General features: G+C 43.3%; 1 protein-coding gene across 2 annotated transcripts in view; it reads right to left on the bottom strand.

Annotated features, from left to right (window-relative positions):
- The window catches only part of GLI2 (GLI family zinc finger 2), a 199,924-nt gene that overhangs the window by 137,434 nt on the left and 38,620 nt on the right, over positions 1–23,870 (bottom strand). For both annotated transcript variants that reach the window (XM_005432460.3, XM_027804507.2), the window contains exon 2: positions 8,827–8,989. In XM_005432460.3, coding sequence (XP_005432517.1) covers positions 8,827–8,959 — 133 coding nt within the window. In that variant the 5' untranslated portion in view covers positions 8,960–8,989. The remainder of the gene's footprint in view (positions 1–8,826; positions 8,990–23,870) is intronic.

Genomic DNA, 23,870 nt, shown 5'->3' with positions numbered 1-23,870 from the left:
TGCCATTCCAGAAGAAAAAAAGAGGTATAGAAAAGAAAAGGAGAAAAGCCTCATGGAGCTCTCTAACAAACTGTAGAAAAGGCAAAACTGCTTTCAGACAAGTCTGCTTGAAATCTTTTTCATATGTGGTCATGTGGGATCGCGCTTGATAGCTTTTTTATTTATTTTCATTGTGGACTTGGTCAGCCTACATGCCCAAACTTTTGCTCAGTTCCTTCCACCAAGGTTTACCTGATTCAATCCAACACCACTATGGGAGTCGCAGAACACCCATGCAGGTCACTTCCAAACACATGTAAACTGACAAGTTTAACATAATCCTAAACCACTTAGCATGAGGAGACTACATGCATTTTGTTCCTTCAAGAGCTAAACTTATAATCTTGGCTGAGATTTATTCACTGTTATTACCAATAAGATCAAAGAACTCATCCTGCTAAACACAGAACCCACCCGGAATTCATGGGATATTGCTTTATTTAAGAATTTTTAAGGTTTCTGCAAGTTATGTCCCACTTGGTTCTGGAGAAAAAATGTAGCCCCCTTAATTATGAGCCCACTGTGCTAGGTACTGGACAAAGGCACTGCCAAAAGTTAGTTCCAATTCAGTAAAATCCTATTAGTGCTACTGAACATTTTCATACCCTTATGCAACCAAAGGGAAAAGTACTGACTGCTGCAATGGGATCTTCTCAAATGCACTATATGATGCATAGCAACTTGTGTTCAACTCTCCTGAAGGGAAAGAAACAGCTCCCCTGTTTGGCAGAAGGGCGTGAGAATTTGAGTCATTTGACCATGATTACATGGCATATCACTGAGAGAGGAAGGATTTGCTAGTAGATATGGTGACCCAAGGGACCTGAGCCAAGTCCTCTGTACCACCATGGATGTCCCATGTATGCCACCTATGAACGCCCATAGTTGCAGAGACAACCAGTTCTTGACATCTCTCTGAAACAGCTGAACCCATTACAGCCACTTTGGCCTTGAAAAATCCTCTGTGCCCCCTGTCTGCAGAATGGGAGCAATGACATCTCCGTGTTTTACCAGGATGTTCATGTGCGGAGAGAAGCGCAAGTATTCAGGCGCTGTTGGGGCTGACCAAGGTAAGAGAACCCCTGCCAGGTCCTAAGCTCCCAGAAGCCACCAGATAGCACAATCAATGTTCTCTAATAAAAGGAAAAACTAGTGCAGAGGAACAGGCTGTGTCCTCCCAGGCCTCTGCATCTTGCTCATCACCACATGAAACCATGAAAACAGACTGCCTGGTTTTGGAGGGGCAGTTTAAGGAAGAGACAAGCAATGCTAAATCCTACTTTCACTCTAAGGTGTAGGGATGTGTTCCCAAGGCCACGCAGAAATTCTTTACGAAGTGCTGGGAATACAAGCCACATTTCTTGGTGCTGGTATTGGATGCACAGCATTTCTAAGAACATTTTTCTCTGCCACTCGTCTGACCCTGGGAGCAGTCCCACTGCTCTGCGCAGGCAGCCGTGGAACGCTCTGCCAAACCCTATCAATTATTTAGCGTCAAAAGGAAGACTTAATCTGTGTGATAAAAGAATGGATTTTATCTAAGGCTTGTTCCCCTTAAAGTGATTTACACAACTGGCCTCTCTAGTTGCTTCCCTTAACATAATTATTTACTTTTGCATTAATAGCCTTCCTTCGCTTGGGTTATTTTTAGGAGCCTTTTGTAGCCTTTAGAATTTAGTAGGTTTTTTCCTTGTCTTTTTAGTGGGGATTTGAAATTGCCCATCTCTCTGAATGGGCTGTTAAAACACTAGTTTTATCAATGCTGGCGTAAAGCTGGAACAGCTCTGGGAAGCAGCTCCCCCAGCAGTGTGGATACTTGTATGTCGAGTTTGCTTCTGACTTGAGAAGCCATGGGGTGAGATTTCAGTCCAGACCTGGCAGTCAGGGCTCTCAGACCACTCATTGGGCTATGGGCTGATGAACGTGAATGAAGGGCTTCAAAGCATTAATATAGTCCCACCTTGGTTCCTTGCTTTAACCCCACTCTGCAATTTTGGCCAAGTCAGGAAGACTGGGATTTATCCACCTAACGTTAGCCACCGCAAACCAGGTATGAAGTCCTCAAGGGAAAAAAGCAGGCGTCTCCACAAAGTGGTTTACTCCACCCTAATGCAAAGAGACCCCAAAATAGACACCTAACTTCTAGGCAGTCAGCCTCAGACAAAACAAGTCCCATTCCTGGTCCCCCATGATTATGGCAGGCTCAAATGCCGTGGTGAATGGATGATGTTGGGAGAATTAATTCACAAAACCTGTGAAAATTCTCAGATGCTCAGGCAGAAAGCTGCCAAAGGTACTAAAAATCCAAACTGTGGGGACATACTGGCAGCACAGAGGAGACAGTCCAGGAAAGCATCATGATAAATAAAATGCATTATCACCACTGGCTTTTCTTACTTGACTCTAATTGACCAACCCACAAATAGGTAAATTTAGCATCAGTTAAAAAGGTTATATTTAGGTACCCTCCAAGAGGCACTTTACTGAAGTCTAAACTGGATCCACAGAAAAGAAGATACATCAGTACTTGCCAGAATAAGCTGTTGGAGCTTACAAAACGATAGAAAAGTGGAAGCTATTATTATTACAACTATTATTAATGATAATAACAATACACTCACAAAATACAAAATTATTTCAGGTGGTACTTAATGGTTGGGATACCAGTGACAGAACCAGCCTGTGAAGAATACCTTTTTTCATTTAAAATATATAAAAGCTTTTCAAGTTGGCATGCAATCCTGCAGTGTGGTTGGGGATGAGATTAAATTACTCTGTCTTCAAAGTACCTTGGCATTTGTAATGGGCTGAAATTGTAGGAACTTCTGGTATGACAGTTTGGGGGAGCCATATACAATCGGTGAACGCTGGATGATGTTATGAATCACAGAATCATTTAGGCTGGAAAAGATCATCAAGTCCAGCTATATCAAATGCTTTGGTGATACTGACTCTAGCATTAGCTGCAAGGGCTATGCAATGTGACCCAAAGATTCTGTAAACTTTAATTTACTCTGAGTTTGCACCTTTGTCCACAGGGCTGGCTACCACACAGATAAACCAAGGACATGGGCTCAGAAAAGGGATTTCCCCACTGAGGAAAAAAAAAAATCCATTGCCAAGAAGTCAGACTCCAATCGCTTGTTTAAGCAAAGCCAAGGGTTACCCAACAAAGATGTATGGCTGTATTTTAAAGAAAAGACTACAGAGATTCAGCATTGCAAGCCACCGACTTGCAGAAGAAAAGATGTGCTTTTGTGGCACAAATCATGGCAATTTTAATTACTAAAATTCTGTCACATGTAGCTGAAGAAATAAACCTGGTGCTCCCAGAGTGCTCTCCACCATGTCTGCACACTGATACCGCTCATTGAACATAAAAATGGTGCAGTATGGTTTTACCTTCATCCATCTCTACATGGACCCTTCTAAACTATCCCAAAGAGCAGGTGTTAGGTGACCAGCCGGATTCAAAGCTGGAAGCTAGTCACAGGCCTGGATATCCTGGAACTGAGGAACAGCATCAGCATTGCACCAGTCTGAGCACCCCGAGACCTCAGGCTGCCCAAATGGACAGGAAAGGGTATGGCAGAGACACCTGTAGGCAATCTGGACAGCCAGAAGGGCTACGGTAGCAAAGAAATCCACTTTAGGACCCAACATAATTACTTTTATTTAAGACTAATGGAAATTTTCAGGGAAGAAATACGATCCTTGATTGCTATTGCTCTTACCGCAGGGTTGCACTGAAGCTCTACCCAAAGTGAGGACCACTGAGCTACACTCAGTAGACACATGACAATCACAGTGACTGTCAGAAACATTTTGTAGTCTAAATTACAGGATTTTCCCATCATTCAATAACCACTTGCCCCCTTCTTTCCTGGACTCAACCCAGGCTTTTCTGTTAACCACGTCTCACCAGACAAGGGAAGCTAAGAATATGCTTTTCCTGGTTAAATTCCTTTTCCTGAAAATGTGAACAACTGAATGAAAAACATTCTTTGGAGAAGATACGTGCCCCTACAGGGTGGACAGAGGAGATGACTTCATTGGGGCTGTTCTTCTAATTTGTTTAAGTCTTAGGCCACACATACTATATATCTTTCCAGTGAGCTGAGGTCTGCTGGGATGCTGGCATTTCCTCCTCCTCATTTACATGGTCTTCCCATAAGCCAGCACTGAGACAAGTTGAACTGCACAAGGACTCCCTGCCAACGCCACTCGGGGCTTGCTTACAGAAGACCTCTGGAGAGCGATGGGGAGGTGCTCCCTGCCCTTCTCTGCCTATGAAAGGGCTGAGTGTGCTACTTCTGCAGCACTGAGCATTCCTGCCAGCCCATAAATCAAGTGACCAAACTCCATCCCAATCTCTCATCCACTGCAGAAAAGCCCCACACTCTGCCCTTACAGCACACACAGGGCGAAGAGCTGTATTTCATCAACTGAAGCCTTAATATCAGAGGAGAGTCGTTACCTCCTGGAAAAAGTGTAGCCAGAGTCTTACTGGTTCTGCAGCTTGGTTTCCCCATGTTTACACCAAATGACTTGTTGAACTTCATTATATACAAAGTATTTCCATAGATCAGAGGCAGGGAGACCTGTGCAGCTAACATAAAATAAATTACCACCCTGTGATAAATGGTTCTATTAGCAATCCAGATTGTTAAACTCAGATACAACAGGATGAAGGGAGCACTGCCCCATTCATTCTCCCCGCGGCAGATACTGAGTTGTAAATAGGTTATTTTCTGTGTAAATAACACATTAAAACTCAGCATTAGCCGTGTCTTTTGATAGAGAGGAAATTGTTCCAAATAAATAATCTGGGACAGGAATGTAAAATAAGCCAGATTTAATAGTGCATGCCTGCTGCAGCCGTGTTAAACATGACTAAAATGATAAACCCCAGAATATACTAATAGTAAACTATGCTCTGACATCAAAGTAATGAGGCTGTATTTTTACCCAGCTTTAGAAATGCTAAAATTAGTCTTGACAGAGCCAGACATCAGAAAAATGTTTCAAACATAAACACCATCAATTTGGGAACCTGGTGTTTGTGTCATGCGGAGGGTGGGGTGGAGAGAGAAAGGTGCATTCTGGGCCTTGTTAAAGTCAGGCAGTTAGCATTTAGGAGAATTTGTATTTAATTTTTATTACAAGATGAGAAACACAACTTCCTAGATATCTCTGCCTTTGAAAGACTGGCTCATTTAAATTTCTGCTCCAGCCATGTGCCTGGGCTTACTAGTGCGTGCTGATATGGAGGATGTGGCAGTGGTAGCCTGGAGGACACAACCCAGTCTCACTCATGTGGTGCCCTGCTCCAAAGTCTCCTACCCTACGCAGCAACATGCACTTTTGCATTCAGCAAAAGTGTTTTCTAAACATGAAGTGTTATGAGTTGCCCTTCCAGAAGCAAAGCCATCAAAAGTGAGAGGCTTTTCTGCATATTTGACTTCTCTATAGCTCCTACATACTGTCATTAAATCCAGCTTCCATCTCTTTCACACAAACACATGTGCACCTACTGAAACAGAAGACTCTTTAGGCAGCATGATTTATGGAGAAATAGAAAACTAGGAGAGGCTTCCCTGATGTAATTTCTGTGAGGCCAATTTCTGAACATCTGATCAATGAGTTACTATAAAAAAAAAAGTCACAGAAGGTCTTTAAAATGGCAGCTTCAGTAGACTAAAAATATGAGATACAGATTGTTAGTATGAAAGGACTCTTCTTCACTGACAGCATCAACAATACCAATCTCTTTTCCTACAGCTGTACCTTAATTTCCTCAAGGCTGGAAACATTTGGGACAAATATCCAAAGCAAGGGAACCAGAACTGGAGATTGGACATATTATTACCTTATAGTAACAGTCTAAGTAATAATACAATAAAATAGCTATTCTTAAATTATTTAACTAATATTCAGTTTATTGCTTTCAATTACCTTAATTATAAATAAAACCTTATGAATCTATAGATTTCTACAAGGGAAAAAGAAAACCTTCTGATTTGAGAAACACGCTATGTTGGCACTCCATCTGTGTGACTCAGTAGAATAAAGGGGAAGAAATGTGTTGCAAATTACGTTTGTTTGGCTCTGGAGAGCAGCTTAGTGATCTGCAGCACTAGCTGAGCCTTGCTGCCACTTTCTCACATGCTAGTACAAAGAGTAAAACCTCTACAATAAATAAAATCAAGAGTTTGTCTTGGATGAGAATAAAGACTTGTTTGTATGGCCCCAAAGCAGGGTGGGGAGCTCGGAGACCCTCCCTTTAAAGCTGTTCCCCTCCTCAAGCTGAACATCATAATTAATCTCCATGCCTCGTTTGCTTTCTTCTGTAAGAATATGAGCATAAATATGTATATTTCTGGCCTGTTATGAGTAATTACACTAGTTTAGTGAATCAAATAAGTTATATTAGCATGAATACCAAGTAAGTACAGTCTCATTGCTACCCAGCCCTTTTGTTATCATCTGCTAAATCACACCTTGCAGTTAACTGATGTTAGAAGACAACTTTGTATTAATTTTCCTACTTGCAAGCGCACACACCATGCTGCTCCCTTTCAGGAGTGTGTATTAGGCCTAGCTAGAATTCAAAGGAAAGCCCTCCAAACCACAAGAGCACGTGCATCACCTGCAGAGTCCTGGGGCCAGCGTCTGATCACACGCTGCTTCACTGCTAGCCGTTTTAGGTCATTTATGAGCACTTCTCTTCACAGCATGGCATGGATTTCACTCTTTACATCTCATTACACAATGCTTTCATCGCAATTCTCCTGACATCTTCAAACAATCCTCCACTTACTTCTCCACTTCCTCTTAATAAAAGGAGAAATATTGACCCCGTAAATCATTCTTTCCAAAGGCGAGAGCACACTGCTAACAGGACATATAACACTGGATGCTTAAAAACCTATCAAGTGTCTGGGGATACCAAATGGGCTGATGGCATCCTCATTTCCATCACATCTCTGGAAATGCAGTGACTGTTTCCTTGGTGGAGGCACTCTTGAGGCAAGAGCCAAGTTGAGAGAAGATGTTCAATCATAACAGCACATCTGTGGGTTTTGAATTTTAGCACACGCTTGGACTTTGTTGGTGCAAATCAGCCCTTTGGATCTCCCAGTCACTGAGATGATGCCTCAAGTGGGCTGCTACAGTGCTACAGCCTGTGCTTCTTCAACTGGGGTCAAAATTTCCCAGGGGAGGCAAGTTTCTACTTGTTGCCATCTCTGCCTTTCCCCAATTTCTGCCGCTCAGCAAACCCTCTTTTCCACCACTTTGTGTAGTGCTTATGCTGCTGAATGGATCTAAGCCATGTTCCTCATAAAGGTGTGTTTCCCATCAAACAACTCTATGTGAAAAGTTTTCTAGTTCTTTTTAAGAAAATTTGGCTAACAAAAGCTAATAAATTTCATCAAACACATGAAATACTCTCAGATTATAATCTAGCAGCTGCTACCTTATTCTGTATATCTGAATCTTCCCGGGTCAACGTGGAAATGAAAACTGAGTAACAAAGCTGTTGAAAAGGAAGAATAGGTAAAGCAGGTTTAAGCAATTTGGGCTGGGAACTATCTTCAAAACTCAGCCAACAGAAAACAAACTCCAGCTGAGCTGTCTAAGGAACAGAGGAGCCCGCTGAGGAGTTGTGCTGCTTTCCTGGGGTGATGAGAAACAACCCTGCAGTGAGGGAAGGGGAGGGAAAGGCTTCATTTTGAGGTAGACTCTGGCTAGCAATAAGGTATATTTTAAAGAGGAAAAAAAAAGATGCCTTCAAAGTTTACACAGCTGGGATGTCTCTTGTCACATCCAAGCTGGTACAGCCCCTTCTAAGTTTGTCTCCTAACACCCTGTCCAGAAAGGATACCCCTTCCCAGTCCCCACCAGGGGCAGCATGATGCCTCCCTGGTGGGCACAGCCTTGGCCACAGCTGGAGCCACCATGAAGGGCCCTGGCACCAATTTGGAGATCCACCAGCACACGTATGCCAGAGAGGGATGTGTTTTCTGGAGCTGTATTTTGCCTGCCACAGCAGGCGAGAGGAGGTAGAAGCAACATGCCTGCACATCACTCTGCACACTGGTGTTACATGCACCAAACACAACCTCATGCCTGCAGGTGTCCACAAGAGCTTCCCAATTGACTTCAACACCACAAGGACCAAAATCTTTCCAAAAACACCAATGGAAAAAGAAATCAGGACCTGAGATATTTCTGATGTTAACAGGGAAGGCGCAAGTCAGGGTGTTTCTTTGTGAACATTCCTGCATTGGGGCTGGACAATCCCAGATTCCTCCTTAATCATGAAATTCCAGGAGCGATGACTGAAGATGGTGCAGTCTGTTTAGCCCATTAGCAGGATCACAGCAGGCACACAACACCCTTCCCCAGCCATGATAACAGGATACTCCTCAGCTCCAGCCAGCCTCGGAGGAGTGGCAGGCACCATGCTGCCTACACCACGCAGCACCAGTTGGCCAGTGGCAAGCAGTGATGGGACACCTCAGCTCTCCAACAGCCGCCTCTCACCACCCATCCTCTCCCTCACACCAGCCCCGTTTGCTGGGAGCAGTGGTGACTCATCACAGTGCAGTGATGTTTGGACACCATGTGGTGACACAACTTCCCGCTCCTGTGACCTCCAATGGCCAAGAACCCCAATAAACTCAGCATGTTCACAGGAGGACAGATGCCACTGTACTTATTAAATTCTTACAGTCTAATGAAAAACACCCCTGCTGCTTTCAAATTGTGGAAAACATAAAGTACCTCCTTGTGCCACTGCTGCTCCTGCAGCTGCTAAAGGAGTGGGTTTCTTCCCCGTCTCCGCAAAGCCATTCCCCTCCAGAACTGCACCTTTCCCTTCTTTTTTCCCAGCAGCCGTTGAAGCAGAAGTTTCCATCTTAGATGTGCATCTTCCAGCTCAGCAACCCTACAGGACATAAAACAAAACCAGATTCTGGTCACCACTCACAAAGCAAGCAAAATCAGCTCCTGGTCACCACTCACAAAGCAAGCAAAATCAGCTCCTGGTCACCACTCACAAAGCAAGCAAAATCAGCTCCACAAGGAAGCAGCCGATGGTTTGGCAGAGCTCAAAAGTAAATGACGAGCAGCAAAGATCACCTGGGTTTCTATCTCTAGCGGTACAGCCAAGTCCTGCAGTCACAGGCAAAAGAGACAAAACCCTGCAAAGGGATGGGTATTCTCACATCCCCCTGGCTTCAGGCAGCTGAAGACCTAAAAGGATCAGGACCAGAATATACATTATTCCCCACTTAAGCCTGGGCTACATAATAAAGGTTTACAGGTCCACAGGGCTTTCCAGGATTTAAGGACAGGTGAGATGCAAAAATGTAGTGTGTACAAAACCGATTTGTCCATCCTACACGTGACCTAGCCCACCTTAACAAAAAACTGAGTCAGCTAAAAAGTGCCAATAAAAGTACAGATAAAATTACATTTAAGGTGGTTTTTTTTTTTCTTTTTCCCAGTTTGTGCTTATTCTGTACGCTAGTTCTGTACCAGTGCCTTGACCAGAACATTTCAACAGTGCTTACGGATAGGCCACAGCAGGTCTGCCAGACCCCGTCCAGCTCTCACTGGTGAGGATTAACATCACCAGTTCCTCTCTCACAAGCAAATTCTTCTACCCTGACCGATTGCATCTGAAAATCAGCTACATCTTTACCCCCATTACAAATGGTGAATTAAGTGCCAGTGAAAACTCCATGAAACAAGATGACACCAAAAGCGCAAATCCATGAAAAATAACTGCTCCCGCACTTTTTGGTAGCTTGATCATTTGTTCCGCATGACTCAAACTTAACTGGTCTCCCACATACGGGTATCCCAAATTTAATGTAAAAACGGGGCTTTGCTTTAATGAGGAGGCATGGTTGACTTCTGACTGCAAATACTTTTGTTCGCCCCATTTTAACTTGGTTTATTTCAAATGTCTCCACGTGACTGCTGTTTTCACAGAACCGACGGGGTTATCTGGTGCTACCAGCCTCAGGCTGGTCTTGGGAAAACCCACTGCTAATTCCTCCTTTCCTTTCTAATTTTAATGCAGATCTGCAATTTTTCACATGCAAATTTTCAGATGCAAATTTTTCAGCTCATGAGATACTCTGGAGCACACCGGCTGTTTACCTTACTGGAATTAATGGCATGAACCAAAAAACATCTGGGAAACCAGAAAACTTTTTTTGTGTGTGCGTGCAGCTAGTTTTACTGACATTGTGCCAGCTCAGACATTGCTCTTTTCACTCTGGAGGATCCACTGACTCCCGTACATCTTGGATTAAAAAGTTAACTCTCCTAAAAGTTTCAGAGCACATAAAGGTTTCAGGAACTCCCATGTGCAATCTGTAGCTTTTACCCCTTAGCTGTTCATGACCCTGGCTGTGGACACTTCATTTTGTGATTGGTTTGGGTTTTCCCTTCTCGCTATTTTGCAGGTTTTCAAGCAGGTTTCGTGCTGTAACTTCAGGACAGACAAGCAGGAAAGCGAAGATCCCTCTTTCCCTGCCACATGCTAAGCCCCACGGCTCCGCATAGCAGTGCATGGCCCCATGTTTGAGGCTCCCTCGAACCCGCTGCTGGGGACCCTCCGCACTGCTCAGGACAGGCTGTCCTAAACCACTGCCTCTGATCTACTTTAAAGCTTTCCTATAAATACAGAGCCATCCTTGCTGGCACCCCAGAGGGACCTGGCGCGTGGTGGATATGGTCCTCCAGCACTGCCACCACTGCCAGGGCTCCAGCAGGATGGCAGCCTACAGAGCGGGGAGCAGCTTACCCCAGGAACCTTCAGGCACAGCTCACGTTAATGGGACAACTAAGTGATGAATCTATGGTCAGGACTTGCAGCTGTAAACAGCAAGGCTTGCATTGGAAATGACAGGACCCACAATTACAGGCTTTACTGATGACACAAGGCTCCAGTGAATACCGAGGTGGCCCCTCAGGGTCCTGCCCCGGCATGTGCTGGGCCTGATGGCAAACACGGGATGGGTTCCTGGGGGCCAGGACTTTACAGTGGTTTAATCCAGAAATCAGGTTGGGTTACAGACCACGTATGAAATAAATACACTCGAACTGGAGGAGTATTTGACCTAGGTCTGGCAGCCTGGGCTTCTGTTCGCTAAGCAAATAAACTTCAGAGGCTATATTACTAGCCCCCCACCTGTTTCTTCTTAGTCCCTCCTTTCAAGGCTTTGCACTTTTGTTTGAAACCAGACGCTTGCCCTCGCATCCCTCCCAGCCTCCTCCCTCCCTGTTACCCTGACCCTCAGGGCAGCCTCATGCCCAAGGGAGCTTCCAGAAATTGTTCTGCTGTGAAACATGCAGGTTAGAGCCATGCTTTATTCCAGAGAGGTGCCTGAAGTGAGATCTTTAAATCCCTGCCAGAGACACCTCAGTAGGGACCCAGTTTTTCAGGTGTGTCATTTATCCAACTGGAATTGGACAAGACATCAAGCCTTTATTTGAAAATCTGACTTTTGTAGCTGCATGCTCTCTTTTCAGATTAATTATGAATTAAAAAAAAATGTTTCTTGTAAATGGTTGTATTAAAGAGGTAAATTCTTCTCAGATACTGGATTAGGAAAAAAAAAAAATGCAACCACTCCAATCTTACAGGGTTTAGGGTAATAAGTCTATAATTATTTTTGCTTCATAAGGGTGCTTGGAGCAGAGCAGACTGGATGAGAGGCTCCGAGTTTTCCCTTAGTCAGTAGCAACCAAAAATCTTTCTCCTTCACAGGCACCCACAACCAGAGCTGACCATCCCAGCCTAGAAGGACACAAGCATCCTCCCCGGCCGGATCCTGCCCTGCTCAGCACCTCCACCCACAGACCGTGACAGAGACCAGGGAGCAAAGGAGAACCAACATTGATTTCATATCACACCTCCCAAGTTTCATGGATGCTAGCCAAGTGTCAGTGACCAGCAGGCTCCCCTGCTGTGCTTTGGTGCAGCCTGTGATCAGGACACTGTGCTGGAGCTCCAGAGATTTAGGTTCCCATCTTGGCTCTGCTATAGTCTCCTCAGTGTCCCTGGGCAAAAAGCTTAACCTCTCTTGCAGCTGGTTTCTACAGCTGTAAAATAGGAAATAGTACTTTGCCCTGTTTGCAAAGTGCTTTGAGATCCTTGGAGGCACAAGGCTATGGAAATATTTTTATTACCAGTATAAGAAGATATATTGATGGAGGCAGTCAATCCACACCATCCAGGAGCACAACATTCATTTTTTAAGCAATACATAGTTTGCTTTCTGTTCAGTGCTAAACTTTTTCCGCTGCTCTGTGCCACACAGAATTTATAAATTCAATGACAGATTAATCTTAGCAGCGAGCCATTTGGCATGAAAAAGGGTTTCACAGGGAGCCTGCTTTTTCCTGTAAAGAGCATGCATTTAGGAGTGACTATATGGAGAAAGACCCTGTGCACTTATTTAAGCACAAGTCTCTGCCCTCGGTCATTACTCAGAATTAGAAACCCAGAATGGATTACTCAGATTGTTCCTAAGGTTTGTAGCTTTCTCTGCAGGAGGAGAGTTGGATAATTGATTTTGACACTAATACCAGCACTATTCATATGACCTGTAATACAATTCTGCAGCAACACTAAGAAGTCAGCCATCTGAAATCTGAACAAGGAAAGTGCTATATGATTTGCCCTAGACAACCCCAGCTATTTTAACAGCTGTGTTGTATATTAAAAGGGAGAAATCCCAACAGAATTAAAAACAACAAAGTCACATTTGCCTTTGAGGGAAAACAAGAAGCTGTAAACTTTCCTAATAAAACAATCCCTCCCGCTAAGTGCTCAAGGAATGGTCGAAAGTGCTGTCCCAAAACGCCTGTCTTTTGGAGGGCATCAGCCTGAGCAGGACTGCCAGCAAACTTGGGAATAAACAGAATAAACAGACACTCATCAGCCATACCCCCGCGCACTGTTCTGTTTTTTTGAAAAAGCATTATTTCCTTCTTAGGGATTTTCTTTCATCAGGAAACTCACTTCTCTTCTCCTAGACAGAGTACAAAACATAGATTTCTGCTGCCACACACACACACACACGCTTTGTTGTGAAAAATAAATCACCAATTTTGGCCACCTCTGCTCACAGACTAAGTGGCAGCATGGGAGTGAGCCTCTCTGGCAGAGGGCAGATGCTGCCAGTGACACTGTGACATGGGTCCAACCTGGAAGGGGTTTCCAAAGAAGGCTTCCAGCAACCATTCTGCTTTTGTGAATATCTTAGGCTTTCTCAGAGCAATGTCTGTCCCCTTCTTCATTTTTAAGTACCTCTACCTGACATCCTCATGCACAGCTCCAGCGGCACCAGTGAGGTGCCATCACCTGCAAGGAGACACAATGGAGGTGTGTTGGCTGCTGACACCAGCACCACCCCTACCCCAGCACAGCCAGGATGAAGTTCCACTGCTGCTGTGTCCCAGCGTGACTGATGGGAGATGGGATAACTGATGGCAGCCTTGGCACAGCTTTTACCGGGTTTGTCCTCATGCACCCACAGAGAGATACTTTATCTGTTCTGCCACATCGCCACCCATGTAGGTACAACACCGCATTAGATAGCTTTTCCTGGTGTGCTGTTTTAGTTAAGATAAACAAAGAGATACTCCCACCATCTCTTCTCTTGCAGTGGACTGTGCCATACATCTAAAGCCTTCTGAATACATGACCTGCTTATGAAATTCAGTGTGAGCCCACTGTTTTGAACATTGGCTTAATACAGTGGCTGCTGTGATCCTGTTCAGTCTCCCAGGGTTTGAGCCAAATTATGTTCTCAATTACATGGAAGTAGCAGCAGTTAACCCGGTGAAGTCATAGGCTCTATAACACAGCAAAACTTGACCCCTCTGCTTTCTTTTATATCAGCAACAGCTTCAAATTACTAAAGGAAGTTTTTTTCCATACACATGCCGCTACTAAGTGCTGGAACTATCCAAACATGATGTTTGTTGCTGAAGGATCTACAAGTGTTTACAGAATATCAATCTCAGGTAAAAGCAGTGTGAATATTAATTCAGAAGTAATCGCTTTTGGGGTTCTCCAGAACAAGGTTTCCCATCTTGACATTTCTTAGAAATAGTCTGCTTGGGCCAATCCTACAAGGTTGATTACACATGGAAATTAGAGCTGTATGCTGGGGCGTGCGCGTGTAGAGCAGTAGCTGTCTGTGTGAGGCCCCTGCTGCCCCTTCCAAGCTTGAGAAAGCTTCTGTGGTGGGTCCCTACCAACTTCTGGGAGACATTAGGGGGAGGGAGGAAAGGAAGCAGAGGCAACCCCATGCTGACAGAAGTGGTGTTAGGAGGGCACAGGGCTGCTCAGGTCTTCTTCCTTTTTGCTACCTCCTTCCCCAGCTCCTGCTCAGAGAGGAGCAATACTGGGCTGCCGAAGGGAGGGAGGAGGAAGCTGTGCTGGCTTTCAGCAAACAGGATAGAAAGACACACCAGTTCTGCCCACCCACCCCCAAACATACAGCTAAAATTGCTAAGAAAGCTGGGCATTCATAAGGCTTCATCAAACTATTCCAGCCCATGGCAAAAGTTGCATCACTCAAAAAAATGAAGGGGGGTGGGGGGAGGGAAGAAAGAGACAAAAAACCCCGGGAGAGTTGGCAACACTGCAATAGTTATACAGGTTCTGGAATGTACAAAGGCTGTAATCAGAGACTTAGCATCTCTTTTGAACTTCAAAAACAACAAGTCTCTTCAAATCACTCTGTTAATTGGCTTTAAATTAAGAGTTCTAAGTTTAATGAACAAATCTTTCACGTACGGCATGAAACGGATACGCTTCTAGATTAACTTCCTGATCAACACCATCTGCCATTTCCATATGGCAACAGCACACCAAAAGCACGAGGAAGAAGCCACTCTTGCCTTACTGTGAGGGGTCAAAGTGTTCCCATGACTGCCCGGTGCTTGGCAGCATTTCTCTAATACTATAACTTCAGAACATCACCTCCAACCAGCTCCAGAAGATCTGGGGATATTCCAGGCACCAACAGGCACAACTCTGACCAGGGAGTAAAGAAAGGAGGCAAAGTATGGAAAAATATGTGATGGGAAGGAGGCATGTTTGCAAGGATGCTTGGTTGGATGTGGAAAAAGCAGGGGGGTCCTGAAGGTGAAGAGCCTGGAAGACAGAGAAGAAACAGGGGAAAAAGGGATGACCTTACAGACTAGAGTAGGTAAGACCTTACTGAAGAATATGAGTGAATGGAAGTACAGGCACAAGGCAGGCAATGGTAAATCCTGTGAAGGTTGAAGAGAGCAGCATGGGAAAGAGAAAGAAAGAGGCAGACAGACAGACCTGGTACCATAGGAGGTGGAGATAAATAGACATTCTGGGGCAGAAGAAGGCACAGCATGACATCTAGCATGCAAAGAACAGGGCACAGAGGCATGCCACAGAGGGAAAAGAAACAGAAAACAATTAGGAGATTTGCAAGGAAGCAAAACAGAGAGATGCAAAGGTCTCTGATGGAAGAAATATGCCCTGCAAACAGCTTCAAGGAATGCAGCCCTGCAGCATGCTCTATCACTCTGTAGCTGGAATACCTAGACACGAGGATGCAATCCTCTGCTTCACAAGGTGCCAGGCATATGAAAGCAAACAATGTCAGATGCACCTTAGAACGAGTCACAAGTGCTGTCCCCCCTCACACTGCCACTGACCACAGTTGGCCTTCCACTTACATCAAACAGGGTGGTGAAGTTAGTGGTGGTGATCAGAAATTATCACTATATGGAAGGTCTTTAAGCATTTACCTGCCTGCTCCAGAACTAGCATTCACCAGCTGGATGCTCCTTACAGACCTTCCAGCAGGGACCACACACTAACAGGCCCTGGACAGCAAGGGTGCAATGCCAGTGTTTGCACAGGGGCACCCAGCACTCTGGGACCCCCTGGTCCTGGGCAGGGCTGACAACTGTGGCACAGGACCGACAGGAGACATGCAGCCTTTGGGAGTGTCAACCAGAGGCCAGACTATCCTAGGACAACACTTTATGGCACCAGATGACAACACTGAGGCCACTGAATTGAAACATAATGGTTTTTCCTTTTCTAAAGCCATTCACTTTCTGGGCTGTGGTTATTAAGAAGGAGATTATAGTGAATAAAAGAACCCACATTTCACCCATTCTCAGGTTTAGCCTGCTGTTCATATTTTTCATGAACACTAATGTCACGTTAATATTGCTGCTTCCTTACAAATAGGACCAGTTTAAAAAATATCAGATAAATGTGAACCATTTCCCCACTTCAGGTATATGTTCAAGTTGCCAACCTTAGAGTCTTGAACAGAAATTATCTTTCAGATGCCGGGTTATAAATAATTACAATACAGCATCAAAACATACGGATAGACATAAAAGCTCAAAGCCAGACACAGATTCGGCACTGGTCCATGCTGAGACATGTAGGCTGGGGTACACAACTTGCCCTCCTCTCTCTCAGAAGTTATCTTTGTTTCTTACTTTGGAAGAACTGAGAAGATGGAGGAGTGGGGGCTGGAGGGAAGAGCCTTTTGTGGTGGAATGGGAAAACAAAGTCATGCTTGTACTTTTACAAAGCCAATCCTACGTGTCTTATCATGAGAAAATTTTTACTATGCGAATTCCAACATGCAAGAAAATGTCAAAGAAGATAATCAAGACACTCCTGCATTCAGACTCAATGTTAACATGCTGCAAAGATATGGGATGATGCCACCAGGTAAACAAAATTCTCAAGTGATGCATCTCCATTATAACTGGTCCATGAATTTTCACTTGTTTTTTATTTGTTTGGTTTTGTTGTAAGGGTGAGAGAACTTTATCAAAAGAGTTGTCTAAGTTTGGGGTTTTTTTGATGTAAATCCAAAGAAGTTTTCAATTTCCTGTTATAGAATTTTCTGGTTTACCCTTGCTCAAAAAAGAAAAAAAAACCCAAAAAAGAAAAAAAAAACCCAAAAAAGAAAAAAAAAACCCAAAAAAGAAAAAAAAAACCCAAAAAAGAAAAAAAAAAACCCAAAAAAGAAAAAAAAAAACCCAAAAAAGAAAAAAAAAAACCCAAAAAAGAAAAAAAAAAACCAAAACACAAAACCAACCAAAACCTCACCCCAAATATTACCTGTATGTGCATTCATGTATCTAATGAAAAACTATTGTTTTCATTTTAGGGAACCTTTGCACACCAGAATAGGAAAAGAAAAAAGAAATTAAAATGAAGAAAAAAAAAACAAAACCAAAAAACAACAAACCCAAACCCCTTCATCAAATCTTTGTGCTCCAACAAGAGCAGAAACTGTTAATAACTAACATGTCAGATAAAAACATCTGTGGTTCTTGGCAGATATACCAGGGTGGGTAACAATTAAACACAGACTGTTTAAGACCAGGGTAGAAGACCAGCAGTTAAACTGTTTACAACTAAATTAGACTCCAAATCCAAATCAGTAATAATTAACCTATTGACTTTTCAGCAGGTTTATAAGTAGAAGATACTAAGAAAGTAAATTGCACATACTACAAGTGGAACAGAAACTCTGAACAGAGATGTTCAGGCAGGTTCCGTAGAGTGGGTGAAGGTCAGCACAGGAGATTTGGCTAAGAGGAAAAGAGCTGCCTTGAAATCAGATTTGAGGGAGCTTTTGAGATGGTGGAAGTGTATGTTTTGTTGGCTGGTGGTGACTGAAGGAGAATCCTCTCAGGGTTTCACTTCCGTGCTCCAGTAGTTCGGGCACTTTCAACTCTCATGAATGAAACCCCAAATACAAACCACATGCAGTGAAGTTTAATGGGTTTGCTTTATGTAGGGTGGGATGAGTAATACTGTCTTGTAGTGACTAGTCCATCCAGATGACATTGAACAGGCTCCAAAGCTTGCATAAGAAAACTCTCATTTGGCTCAAGGAAGGAAAACCTTTATTTTGAGTAATGAAAGATGAAGGACTGCATCCTTGCAAAAATCCCTATAGCAACTGTGTTCTTTCAGAACATGTTTCATTACAAAATTTTGATTTATTTTTAAACTTTCCAGTTCACTTCATCATCCTATTGAATCCTCCCTCTGGAGGCACACGTGTAAGTATGTAGAAGAGAGAAGCCTGGGAAGGAAACAAAAATGTAATTAAAAACAAAAAAGCGACACTTCAATTGGCTCGTTTTCCTCTGCTGAATACATACACCACACAAGCTGCTATTCCACGCTGTGTAGAAACACATATTGTCTTTATAAGACTATAGTTGCCAGCTGAAGGCAGGATGCAGACCACATAAAATGGTTGGCAGTTCATAAATGGGAGAACGGAGAAAAATTCATCCAGATGATGGGAATGGGAGAAGAGCTTCTGACAGGATCATAGAGTATTTGGGGTTGGAAGGCACCTAGGAGGTCATCAAGTCTGGCCTCATTCTCACAAGTAACGGAATATTTTCAAACCCCAAAACTGTTGAAATATCTGACAGCTGATGTATTAGGAGAGGACAGAGCTATATGGGACGTACCCGTGAACTGCAACGCAGCCTGGTGTGCAAGGACACAAGCACACCACTGAAGACAGATTCAAGAGCAACCAAGAGTCCTTGCAAGGAACGTTATATGAGGGAGAATGGAATTAATACTCTGAACAGCGCTGATTTCTGAGAGCTGTGACTCAAATTACAGGGCCATATGTGATTCCAAAAATGAATGGTTAAGTAAGTGGTGAAAGGCAGAGCCCCTCTGTTTTCAGCAGTGCAGGTCCATCTTCTACAGAGAAAAGAGACTGTACAATGTGGCTGGCTGTCATTTCAGTGGAAGGGAATAAGTCTTTCAGGAGACAGGCTAGAGTATTCAGGAGGGTATTAAGCTAATGACAAAAGACAAGGGTGAAAATGAGCACTCATTTAGCCAGAAATCAAGATGTCAAGATTAAAATTAATCAAGGTACCAAGGGACTCAAAGAGAAGAGATTCCTTAATTGTGTAGAGTCTAACGCCATGAACCCGAGTAATAAACAAGAAGTGAAATAGCTCATTTAATACACAAATTAGCCCTGACCAGTATTACTGAATCTGGTCGAACCATTCACATGATTGGAAAGCTACAGTCATTTCGCTTATCAGTGACTGGGAACAAATACAGAGTCATGAAGTTTGTCAGTGACAAACGACTGCAGACACAGTAAATAAAGATGACTGCTTTGTACCAGTGACCTGCTCTCTATCCCTAGATGGGCTAAATACAAAGATTAAATATTTTGAATTCACCACATACAAGGCTACACATCTGGCAAACAATTGATTAAAATGAAGACTGTGTTTTGAGAAACACTGACTGGAGACAGCTTAAAGCTCATGGTGGGCAAACAGTGGCTGACAACCTCTATGGAGGTTGCTGCTACCCAAACTACTAAAGCAAAACGTGTTTGTCTATGCAGGTTTTGGGAGGTTATAATGCCTCTCTGTCTAATCCTGAATTGACCGTTAAAGTAACACTACACCCAGCTCCGGTATCCACAATTCAAGCAGAAAGATGAAAATTGCAAAGGCTCCAGTGCTATCCATGAGAAAAATGAAAGAGAGCTCAAGGGAGAGGTGCTTGCAGGATGACCTGATCAGTAATATTAATGCATATATAATCAACAAAAATCTGGTAACAGATGCTTTTTGACCCAGAGGTAAGGGACATTACAAGAGTCTATAGCTAAACCAGTTACAGTTACCAAATACCAAATACAAAGACTAAGAGCTAGAAGTTAAACTAGAGAAATTCAGATTAGGAACAAAGCTCCCAGTTTCAACAGAGAAAAGCGTTGGGTTCAGGCCGGTGACAGACTCTCTAGCACTGTGGAGCTATTTTGTTCAGATATTTTTCCAGAAGCCCTGCTGTAGCCTAAGACTTATCATTGGACTGGATAGGGGAAGTCCTCTGACAGTGTTATAGAGAAAGTTAGACTAGATCAGCATCTTGATCCTCTGTGATCCTCTGCACCTGTATATCAGTGTGTTATAAATGGTTGATTTGCCATACCTTCACAGATCAAAATATCTGCATTTATAATGAATGGATCTTACCATGCCTGTCTCTGCTGATTAATGAAACTAACTTCTACCTTCCAAATTCTCTGTTTTTTTCCTTTTGTGATAAAGACTTAACAAGACTCAAGTAATAAATATCTCCCATAACACTGATAAACTCTAAGGTGTTTACATCCTGCTAATAGCAATGTTGCCGAGTATACATTCCTTTACTATGCAGTTATGTCTACCATGCTATACAAGTATTTTGATGACCAAGACAGATATAAAACCATTCACCAACAGAATATCATGCAAGTTTTACTGGGTAGCCTACAAGAACTGACTTGGTTTCTTGGTCTGGCAAGTAGCTGCTAGCATCAAAAAAAAGGAAAGAAATAACACTTTATTTCATTTTCTTGTTATAAAAGCTAAGGGAAAAACCTCCCTTCTCAACCCCAGCACTGGTGTCTCCACAGCCTACAGAAGACTGGAAATATAAGGAGGTCTGATCCCCCCACTGCCCTGTAGTATCTGCTTCACACAAAAAACAAGCTGGGCTGACATGATGTGGACATCTCGTGTCCACAAAACTTACTGGAACAAAACCCAGGCTAGCAGTAAACTTTTAGCAAACGTCAGCAGGTTGCTATGGCTCAGAGGAATGGTTTAGGAACCATGTTGTGTGCGCAACTGGGCAGCTGAAGCAAGCGAAGCAGAAGAGCAGTGTTTGGTGGTAACCAGGCCAGGGGCTGAGCACTGGAAACTTTACACACTCCTGTTGGGTCCCCACAGCTATTCAGAGGCTACACCAGACTGGGGCACAGTGACTGCTGTGGCCACTAGACAACACAGACAAAAAGAGATGGTTTTTGTTATTTCATTACATAAGAGTCAAATCAGTAAGGCTAGCCTGAGAAGACCCTGTAAATACTTCCTCGTTGTTTACTTTTGTTCCTCAATACTATCTAATTTAAAACAAAATGCAAAGGATTAATATAAATTCTTCAGGACAGACACTTTCATAGGAGCATGTGTACAGGAACACACACACACACATATATACATAGCTTTTTAGTACTGGCAGTGATATTTATTATTTACCTTGTAGTTATTGCACATTATTTCTATTGTATATTAATGCATATGATAATTATATTCTATCTCTGTATCTTTTTTTCTGTATGCAAGCTTGTTGAGTTCTTCCTAGAGAAAACAGTCAAAACAAGATAAGTCTTTTACCTCCCATGTACAACTCCCTCCCTGCTCTTAAAGATTCATCTGCTCTTCTTCTCTAATCACCTCACTCCCCCACAACCATCCACTAAACCATGTCACGGCCACTTTTCTTGCTCTCTTTACCCTTTCTCTCTTTTCCTTTTTCTTTTTTTCTGCTCTTTCTTCCTCATGAACCTGGTCTGCTTTGGTGTGCCTCTCCCTAAAAACAAAATCCCACTTGTGCCTGTAACTCTCATTCCATCTTCCTCCTCATCCACAGCTAAGCTGTATCCAATCTGCTGCACCCAGCTGCCCCTGGAATTTCTTGCCATTAAATCTTTTGCACATTTTACTCGCACATCAACCTAGTTCAGACCTGATTCCTTCCAACCACATAGAATCCTCAGTCTGCCTCTCAAAGATCTTCTCACAGCAGTCTGGCCATGGTTAGAAGGTGGCAAAGGATGCCAAATACTGTAGAGGTGGAGAGCATCTTGTTTGTTACTTAAGTCTGAAACCTGGGGTGGTCTTCAAGTTCCTCCAGCCTCACTATAAGACTCTGCTTCTGGGCCACCTCTGACTCCTGATTCTGCCTTCTGCACAATGTCTCAAACTTTGGTGCTTCCTTGAGCTTCCTGCCACTCACCTACACATCTGAACTCAAAACACCAGCCTCTAAGCCATTCATTTTCATTTACAGCAAGTTCCTTTAACATTGGCTCTAATGAGTACAAAGCTGATTTCACAGCCATTCAGAATGTGGGAGCAAAGAGCATTTTCCTAACTTGTCACTTTGTTCCTGTCACTTTGCTTTACATCCTTTGATAGCATGCTCTTTTGTTTTGCTTCAACCATTGTCTCCTCTTTCAAAGCCCTTCAAAGCCTACCACACTATGCTTTCAGTCTCATTGGCTTCAGGGAGACTTCAGCAAATGCATATGCGCTTTCTTCAGTCAGGGCCTAAATATGTGTTCTTTGAGTCTGTCTGGTCTTACAGACCGGAGATAGCCATCCACTCACAATCTCATTCATAACTAGGTTTTACCAATGAAACTACTGACTTGCAGTGCCTTCTGTTCTACTACAGGTCTCCAAGATGAGAATCAGATCCCCTTGGAAAATCAAGAACCAGTGAATGTATCTGTTATGATCCGTTGTTCTGGTTTTAGGAGAAGTACTAAGGTTCTTCAGCTAACTGTATTTTTTCTCAAGTAAAGGAATAATCATTTGCATAACTAATTTATAATTATGATAACTCACTTGTCCCTCACTAAAAGAAAGAGCATATTTCTTATACGTCCTTGCTCTCTGCATAACACACAGTGTCAGGGCACCTTGACATTCAAAATTATACACTAGAAATACTGAAACACTTCTTCAAGCATTCATCCTAATTGCTGTCATAACCTAGCACTTGACTGAAAAACAAGTTAGTTTTTTCTCTACTGAAGAAATTAAACATATGTTATCTCCCATCTCTACAGTCATCCATTTCAGTCCAAATTTTCACAGAACTGAAGACAGAACAGGGATGGGGCACATGTCATCAGCTATAGATGCCAACACAATTTCTTGTCTTTAAACCTTGTCCACAGCTACCTAACATTTGGTACCACTTTGTCCTCCTCGGTTCTTCCCAGCCTTTCGTGCACTACAAGCAAGACAGCTCAACACGCTTTCTCTTTTGGAGCCTGTATCTCCACTACAAACTCAGATTTTCACAGATTTATTGCTAGCTTATAAAACGGTTATTAGAAAAACTGTTAGAGAAAAATGTATCTTTTGAAAGCAAAAGTTGTTGGCCATCCCCATCTCATTAGTGGTATACTGAGAAAACATTAGATATCATCCCGTAGCACTCTCGTAACCAAAGATCAGTCTTTGTTTACGTGAATATATACAGGCAAATGCCCTCAGAGAAAAAGACCTGAAGCACACACAGGGTTGGCTTTTCATCACTGCACCCCACGGAGATTTTTTAGAATAGAGGACTGGTAGCTGTGAACACTGGTTAATGTTTAAGCCTTCCCTTTTTCTGGCCAGTGCAATGATGCAAAACAGACCCAAAGCCACATGGCTCCTGACCCGTCTTTTGGTTGGAACCTGGACACAACCATTCATCCAGTGTGCCTTGGAGAAAACTCTTCCAGTTTTACCAGACCTGTGGCCTTTCAGGCTGCAGCCCCTACAGCTACACAACTGCACTGGCAGCTGAAGGCATACTTTGGGACTGTGAGAATCAGCAATCAAAGGAACAAATCATCGGTAACTCCAGCACCAGGTAACTCCAGCACCATATGCAAATTACAGTGTGTGAGACCTCAAAGCAAACAACATCGTGTAAATAACTTCAGGGAAAACACACAGAGGAAGAGGTCTATTTGTTAGAGGAATAAATGATCCCCGCCTCATCAGGTGCAAAGGAGCAGCCCTGGGCTCGCCGGACAGGACGCTGCCCCCCTGTCCCCCCTGCTGCGCTACCAAGGCGCTGTGTCTTTGCCAAGAATCGTGACTGTATTACTGATAAGCACGAAACTCGGTACAGAATTAACTGCAGCACCTGCTAATGGAGA

Source organism: Falco cherrug, chromosome 8 (assembly GCF_023634085.1).
Source record: "Falco cherrug isolate bFalChe1 chromosome 8, bFalChe1.pri, whole genome shotgun sequence".
NCBI classification, from domain to species: Eukaryota; Metazoa; Chordata; class Aves; order Falconiformes; family Falconidae; genus Falco; species Falco cherrug.
The sequence above is the reverse complement of the archived record's forward strand: the minus strand, read 5'-3'. Positions and strand labels throughout refer to the sequence as shown.